General features: G+C 39.7%; 1 protein-coding gene across 1 annotated transcript; it reads left to right on the top strand.

Annotated features, from left to right (window-relative positions):
- Nucleotides 1–1,862: 1,862 nt before the first annotated feature.
- LOC119891892 (glutathione S-transferase theta-3-like) lies at nt 1,863–7,344 on the top strand. The gene is made up of 5 exons (XM_038703864.1): nt 1,863–2,097; nt 2,929–3,016; nt 3,762–3,918; nt 4,692–4,868; nt 6,840–7,344. The coding sequence occupies exons 1-5, from the start codon at nt 1,989–1,991 to the stop codon at nt 7,038–7,040; spliced, it is 732 nt and encodes a 243-aa protein (XP_038559792.1). The 5' UTR covers nt 1,863–1,988; the 3' UTR covers nt 7,041–7,344.
- Nucleotides 7,345–8,581: the final 1,237 nt, after the last annotated feature.

Raw genomic sequence — 8,581 nt, 5'->3', positions numbered from 1 at the left:
ATACAAGGCTGCACCCGGCTACTGCCTTGGCTGCTCAGACCATGAAACGCTACTATGAAGTGATTTGTGTTTCTAGCCAAGTCCTGCCTCGCAACATTACTTGACCCCCAGGTCCACAGGCCATGTCATTTCCTCTTCCTTTTCACCTAGCCCTGTGACACATGGGTAACACCAATGTGAGAATGCTATCATCCCCCAGAAGCTCATACTGAAGTTGAGCCCCCTTAGCCTGCAGACCTCCCTTTGGATTCTGGACTTTCTCACAGAGAGACCCTAGACAGTATGCCTCCAGAATAGCACCTTAGCAGCCACCACACTCAGTGAAGACCCCAGGGATGTTTGCCTTGCCCACTGCCATTCTGACCAGGTCCTGACCCACGACTGCTTCGCCAAATGACTCCAATGATATCAAGTTTGCGGATGTATTCTTCATTGCCAGCCCTGCATAAGTCAGTGCCACCCAAGTTAAACAAGTCTTGACATGCCACTGCACCTTCTACAGGAAGTTCCTACAGAGGACAGTGAAGATAGCAGACCCCCTTATTGGGACCTCTCTACCCTCCATCCATGACATTTACACTAAACGCTGCACAACCTGGGCCTTCAGGTTAAACAACAAAATGCCAAAAACAGTTCCTTGAATGGCCAATTGAAGCTCGTTCCAAAAGTGTGCATGTAAAAATGCTCAACTTTACAGCAGAAATAAACATGTTAACAGCCTGGTACAAAAAAGGTTTTCGTCTCTATACATAATTTTCCCCTTCATGATCACTGAACGGCATTGTTATATAACTGACCCGTTAAATCAATATTTAGGCTTTAAGTTATGCATAGTTAAGGGCATGGCTGCTTTGAGTGACAGGTGGGTACCATCACAGGTGGCTAGTTACAGCAACCAGGCTTCATCAAGTCCTCCACATCTCCACCATTGTTCATATTTGGATTAGCCAGGAGTTAGGCAAGTCAGCCACTGCCAAGAAGCAACAGCTGGAGCCGCCCACATTGAGGGTTTAATGATTTAAACGCTCAATGTTTATGAGAACTATTGAGGTGAGAAATAGACAATGCAGTTACAGATCTTGATCATATTTGATCAGTGCTGCCTAGTTTAAAAGTTTGATCTGAGTTTTGTGAGTCTGGGGCATTTTTTCTGGATTGATTCATGAAGTAGAGGTTGAGTCGTGTTCATGCAAAAACAGACACTGTGAACAGTCTATCAATTCCATCATGCATCATGCCGCCTGATCTCCTGCTCTTCATAGAAAATGAATAGACTCCATCGACTTGACATACGTCATTGCATCCAGTCTGTGCGCCACTTTAGAAACCCACAAACTGCTTCAAATTCTCACATTTGAGACTCTGGAACAGAGTATATTCTGCAGTTTTGCTTGTAAATGACAAACAATGAATTGGTTATCAAAATTGTTGTTGTTATATTACTGTAAATTACTTTCAGTCCAATTTAATAAGAAAAAGTGTCATCATATACAAATAATATAAATAACATAGTTTTGTAGTCACCAGCTAGTTAATAAAAGTCATTGTTAGTGTAATTAGTAAAGTGAAAATTGGTGCAAATCATGAGGGGACAGGGTGTACAAAAACTCATTTTAAAAATCTTTATCCATGTGATCATTGACTTGATGTCAAACTTTTAACGTCTTCACTAATGTCTGACTGCATTAAATTACTTTACATTATAAAGAGGACCCTGAATCACAGATTAGAGGAACCCCAAGCAGATAAAAATGCAATAAGCAGTGTTTATAAAATGTTGGGCTAAGCTAAGGGGCCAAAGGTCAGACTGTTCAACCACGACGGCCTGCTTATTTTGAACTGTCGCCACCATTTAGAAATCAGTGAGCCTCACAGTAAGAAGAGGAGGAGTTCTGGGCAGACAGAGGACAACAGGCGCAGCAGGAGAGGACTGAAAACTCAGAGTGAACGTGGTGGAAAGGAAGCATCTGCAGCCTTTAGACTTGGACATGATGGAGCTCTATCTCGACCTGCACTCCCAGCCCTGCCGCTCCGTCTTTCTGTTTGCCAAAGCGGTCGGGATTCCCTTTGAGTTTAAGCTTGTCGACCTCGCTACAGGTAATCCCACACCCCAGACAGTCACAGGGACATGGATGAGACTTGAATTTATGCATAGCTTAAATGTGCATGTTTTAGTAAAGGGTTTGGGCTTTTTGTTCACATTCTATCTTAAAATAGTAATAACGACCACTACAGGAAGTAATTTCTCTTCAGATATCTATCTATCTGTCTGTCTGTCCGTCTATTGATGTTTTTTGGGGGCTTTTGAATATGTACAGACCAGATGTTTGTGGAGTTAGTGACCACCAAACTTTGAACTTGTTGCATAAACTCCAGCCTCAGAAATCTGCATAGTTATATTTGCAGACTTAGTCTTTGTGTTTGACTTTGTAACTCTGTAAACACATTTAGCAGGAGTTGAACGTCCTGCCGGATTTGAATTTGTTCTGTAAGCTTGAACATTCCAGCACTCCTCTGGGGGATCAGTTTACATTTTCACATTTCACCCAGAAAGCTGACAGACTCATTCAGCAAGTTGAGGAGTAGAGTTACATTAACTCCTAGAGAACCAACTTACAAGAAAACAGTTGGTGGGATGTTGTGGGTCTGAGGTCAAAGCATCTAGAAAAAACATCCCTGCGTCCCTGAGGTGATTGAGTTTCACCTCAGGGACGCAAAGCAGAGAAGCGTTCCAAAGCAGATAACAAAGAAAAGGGAGGGAGAGTAAAATAAACTCACCATTTTCTCCAAATGGTGGAACAAACCTCAGTTATGTGCTTTGTGTGCATGTATACTTTTTTTCTGTTCACATGGCAACACAAACAAACTGACAGCAGATATTTTTCTTTTTAAGTCATCTGTGATTCTCATTTGCTGGTGTTTGTTCAGGGCAGCAGTACAGCGAGGAGTTCGGAAAGATCAGCATCATGAGGAAGGTTCCTGTCATGAAGGATGGAAGCTTCATTCTGACGGAGAGGTACAACGATGGTTTGGATTTAAGATTTCCTTACATTACAAATAATGACAATATGTGTCTGATCAGTCCATCCATTCATATTTTAGACATCAGCAAGTAAGTTTTGAAAATCCGCAGGAAGAGTTTGTTGATCTCTTTCAAAGGCTGCTCATTATTATGTAAGGGCCAACATATTCTTCCACTCTGGATCTAGCCACGCAGATAGTTCTGGTTTGACCTGCTGAAGTCTTTAGATCTTCAGCTGTGATTTGTAGCTTCATCACCAGTGCAATGGTGTTGAATGGTTTTCAGTTTCAACTCATCTGCCTGAGACATAAACAAGCCAAGTGGGTGCATAAGGCTCTGCAGCCTGTAGAGGGCCCCCAAACAATATACTATAATATAATATACTTTCTTTATTAGGTAGCAATAGCAGAGAGATGACAGGAAGTGAGAGTTGCAACAAAGGTCCCCAGCAGGATTCAGACTGTGAAGTTGTAGTTCATGGTTGGCAGCTTAACCTGAGCTACATGGACACCCTTTGAATAATCAATTAATATTCAATAAAACAGTTTGTCTGGCAGCTCCTGTCCTGCTTCACATTACTTGTTCCATTTAACTTCAGTAAATATGTATGCTGTGTCTCCTGGTTGCTTGATAATATTTTCAGTGTAGTTGAACAACATTAGGTGAAACAGTTGCCATATTCTCTGTTGCTGAACATTCATTTGTTCCATTTCTCTTCTTCCTGCTGTCTGTGTTGCAGCGTTGCGATCCTGAAGTACCTGGTGCAGAAATATTCGTCATCAGTGGCAGAGCACTGGTATCCAGCTGACCTGCAGCAGCGAGCTCGTGTTAATGAATACCTGTCCTGGCAGCATATGAACCTCAGAGCTCATGGCTCAAAGGTCTTCCTGCTCAGGGTACGAGTCCCAGATCAACCCGGTGTTGTATCCATTGACCTACTTCAGTACACACATTTCAACACTTCATACACAAGTTCATTTGTTAGTTTTTTCCTTTTTGTACCTCTGCATTTTGAGGTTGTTTATACTAGATCTATACCTAATATGTTTAAATATATTGACATTTTATTTTTATGAAGTGTTAGATTAGATGTGATCATTTCATTGTTAGCAAAATTAGTATGGCACATAATGGGAACTTGACAAAGGGTCCTATGTTTCCCACATCTAGGGTTAAGGTTAGGGTAAATGGTTTTTTGAACTTAGGACCCTGGGAACATAGCTACGCTCCTGATTAGATTAGATTGAACCTTATCGTCATTGCACAAGTACAGTACAAGTACTGAGCCAACAGAGTGCTCAAAGTTAAGTCATGACCCACATTTCAATCCATAGATTTTCATCAACAATTACTCAAAACGACCACTACTTGCACTGATTGGTGCAAGTAGTGGTGATTGGTGCAGGTAATCACCAAAGTCATTAATATTCATCCTCGGGGAGCACAAATGTCTGAACCAAAGGTTCATGACCATCTATCCAATAATTGTTAAGATGTCGGCCAACCGACTGTCAGAGATTGTCATCTCTAGAGCCATGCTGCTAACATAGCTAAAAATAAGCACATTCAGACTACTTTTTATAAATGTACTTACAGAATATTAATGACTGTCAATAACAAATGCTGCTGCTGGTGCTACCAAAGTCTGGCTGATCTTTGCTCTTCTCAGACTCTGTTTCCTGTCATCATGGGCTCTGAGGCCCCGAAAGAGAAGGTGGATGCTGCTGTCGACGATCTGAATCAGACGCTCAACCTGCTGGAGGCGAAATTCCTGCAGAACAAACCGTTTATCATCGGCGACAAAATCTCTCTGGCTGATCTGGTGGCTATAGTTGAGATCATGCAGGTAATACTACAACTACTATTTATCCTACTACTACTGGTAAGTAAATGTAAGTAAAACTTGATTTTATATTGCACTTGCACTGTCAAAATATGGGTTACCTGGTGCTACAGCTACTGCTACTTCTACTACTGCAGAATTTCAATTACTTTCTACAACTACCAACTAACCTTAACCCCTAAACACTGACTGTTGCGAATTCGCATCACACCGCTTGAATTCAGATTACAGCCAAGATAGCGTATTTATTCCACCAATGCCAGTAATCATAATCGATACATACCTAGGAACCTTTTTCAAGCACTGGTTTATGCATCATAACTAAATTTATATGTATTGTATGTGTTATAGACAAATTATTAATTTCCACTCAATTTAGCAACAGCTTGAAAGCAAAAAGACAAATAGTAATTTCTTTTATAATTGTAAATACAGTCAGGCGTCGAGGGGTTAAAAGGGCACCAATTTTACACTTTATGTTCAGGTTGCTAGTCATGAGAAGGACTACTCAGCCTGTGAACGGTTGCATCCTGTCTTCTGTGGCTCTGGTTTTCCTAAATTTAAGTTGCATTATGGGAAATGTAGGATCTATTATGGGTGTATGTGTAAAGATATGGACAAGAAACACTGGGAGGGAGAAAGAGGTAAATTATTAAGATGGCAGTTGAATTCTGGGATGAATCAGACACAGTACTATGTAGGGCAGGATTTCTTTTAACGCATAAACGAGGCCATCTAGGTCTGTTTAATTAATTGATTAGGAAATAAACAAAGCAAACCATTCCTAATCATATGACATGCAGCAAAGCTCCCTGGCCAAAGCCGAACTGGTCCCATGATACTCGCCTTTAGAACACCAGGCACCCTGAATTTTATTATTTTAAAAACTAGAAATTGAAAGTATTATTGTGAAATATTTTGCCATTAATTGAGGAAAGGTGCAACCCAGAATTGCTACTGCTGCTTGAGCTTAAAATGAATCATGGTGATATATTTAAGACCTATTTTAGTTGCATTTATATGAAAAATATATCTGATGAATATCAATGTATTAGTCTCAGAAGATTCCACCCCACGAGGGATCCCAGCCCATTTCAGCCCTCGCTTAACTGCCTGAGAGATCTTAAAATATGGTTGAATCAGAACTTTCTCTGTCTTAATGAAAGTAAGACTGAGGTTGTTGTGTTTGGTTGACCTTGGGATTTAAGTGTTTGTTTAGATACTATTGGCACTTTAGGAACGCATAGTCATCCATTTACCAAGAATCTAGGTGTGATCTTCGAACAGTGCTTTTAAATTTGAAAAACAAATTAGTTCTGTTGTAAAAGCCAGTTTCTTTCAGCTGAGACTGTTGACTAGAGTCAATCGCTACCTGCCATGCAAAGACTTTGAAAGAGTAATCCATGCATTTCTAACGTATCGACTAGACCACTGTAATTCTTTGTATGTTGGAGTGGATCAGCCATCTCGCCATCGGTTGCAGTTAGTCCAGAATGCAGCAGCTTGACTTCTAACTGGAACTAAAAAGCTCACTACCCCCGTTTTAGCCTCGCTCCACAGGCTTCCTGTCCACTTTAGTATTGATTTTAAGATTTTATTGCTTATTTTTAAAGTTTTAAATGGGTTGGCACCTTCTTATTTATTAGAACTTATATATATATGTATGTATATACACACTCAAAGCACTGAGGTCATCCAATCGGACGCTCCTCGATGTCCTCAGATCCAGGTTAAAAACTAGAGGTGACCGAGCCTTTTCACCAGCTTCCTAATCTTTGGAATACTTTACCTGTTGAAATAAGAATTGCTCGGACTGCTGACAAATCCTTTCTAAATGTGTTATATAAATAAACTTGAACTTGAACTTAAAACTTTTCATGTATATGTGATTGTAATTTCATTTCATGTAATTGCAGTATTATCTTTTCAAAAAAAACTTGAACATTTAGGTTGTGTTTGCTGTGTGTTTTGCAGCCTGTTGGAAGTGGCCTGGATGTATTTCAAGGCCGGCCAAAGCTGATCGCCTGGAGAGAGCGAGTGAAGAAGGAGGTCGGTGAAAAGTTGTTTGACGAAGCTCATGAGCTGATCATGAAGGTGAACAGCCTGCCGCAGAAGATGCAGAACAGCGCCGATCTGGAGATGCTCAAACCGAAATTGCAGAAGCTTTTCATCTGAAAACTTTTCTGTGTACAAATTCACATGTCAAATGTTATGTAGCATAATTCCTGTGCAGGTTTGTCAAGAACCAGCTTCCAGGTATTAACATGTTTGGAAAACTGTGCTGTAAACATAACATGATTCGCCCCCAAAAATTATCATGCTATAAAGTCTGAACAAAATCTGAAACTCAACTCAAATCTGAAAACTGTGAAACTGGGCTGGAAATATTCACCAGGACAAATCACGACAAATGTTCTTTACAACAACTCAGTGTTATTTTTATGATCCCTACACCACTAAAAATACTTATAAAAACCAACTGTGTCCATTTGTTTTGTCTACTTTTAAATGGATTTCTGAAATTCAGTTTGTAGATAAACATAAATATGAGGTAACATGACTTACAAGGATGTGAAAAACATGCTGGAGTGAAGGTAAAAATATGAACAGGGACATTATAAAGTTTATTATCACACTCCTCATGATATGTTAATCAGGTCAGGTTTGCTCTTAGACACTTCAGAAGGACATACAACTGTTGATAGACAACACACATGCAGTGGTGGAAGGAGTATTTACATGCCTGCACTCAAAATTATACCCAAAGCATTCACTGATACATTGATACATTAACCTGTAAGCAGAAATGGGATGTTGTAGCTGGTGTAGTTGGTGTTGTGTCATACAGTACTGCTGTACTTAAACTATTACACTATAAACTCAATTCAAAAGAGTAAAAAGTGCAATGTTTCCCTCTGAAACGTAGTGGAGTGGAAGTATTAAGTGGCATCAAATGGAAAAAACTCAAGTAAAGTACAAGTTCACCAAAGTAAAGCACTTGAGAATATGTTCTCAGATGCATTCCAGCTCTACACACATGACTGTTGCAGAGAGTGAGTCATTGTTTTCTCAGATTGTCTGAACTGGTCAGTTTTCCTCACAGTGATCCACTTTGTCCTTCTGAGAACAAGAAGATCTTTATCTCCAAGAAAATCAGAAAAAAAGTCGCAAATGGCATACCAGAATTTTTAGGTTTGTTTCCAAACAAGACATGTTCTCAAATGTTTACATCATAGATCATAATCCCAACTTTATTTCTCAGTATGTTCCTCTGTGATGCATAGCCTTGTGAGCGTTGTTCAGATCTCACTGACATCTAGTGCATTTCTTAAGTTATTTCTGTGTAAATCCCCTTTTAGGGAGGTCACTTATGAGCCTGACCATTATTATTTTGATTAATCAATTGAATGAATCGTCACAAATTAGTGAAAACTGCCAATCACAATTTCCCAGAGTGCTTGTTTTATCTCAGCAAAATGACAAAATGATAAAATGCAAACTAAAATAATAGATAGAGAGAAAAGCATAAAATCCTTACATTGGAGAAGCTGGAACCAGAGACTGTTTGGCATTTTTCACTGCCAAATAACTTAAATGATTAATTGATTATCCTACATATCAAATTCGTATGTTATCAACATCTTGTATTTTTTTTGAAAGATCATAACTTCCCCTCGTTTGTCCTGTTTTGGTGGCTGCTGCAGTCTTTATCCAAG

The sequence above is a fragment of the Micropterus salmoides genome, unplaced genomic scaffold (assembly GCF_014851395.1).
Source record: "Micropterus salmoides isolate LMB-PRFRI ecotype aquatic unplaced genomic scaffold, ASM1485139v1 Ms_hic_scaffold_7, whole genome shotgun sequence".
NCBI lineage: Eukaryota > Metazoa > Chordata > Actinopteri > Centrarchiformes > Centrarchidae > Micropterus > Micropterus salmoides.
The sequence above is the reverse complement of the archived record's forward strand: the minus strand, read 5'-3'. Positions and strand labels throughout refer to the sequence as shown.

Excerpts from the sequence above, each read along its gene's own strand:
- LOC119891892 (XM_038703864.1), top strand. The coding sequence starts at position 1,989 with ATGATGGAGCTCTATCTCGACCTGCACTCCCAGCCCTGCCGCTCCGTC. Across the intron at positions 2,098-2,928 it reads GCTTGTCGACCTCGCTACAG|GGCAGCAGTACAGCGAGGAG; the intron begins GTAATCCCACAC and ends GTGTTTGTTCAG. Across the intron at positions 4,869-6,839 it reads CTATAGTTGAGATCATGCAG|CCTGTTGGAAGTGGCCTGGA; the intron begins GTAATACTACAA and ends TGTGTTTTGCAG.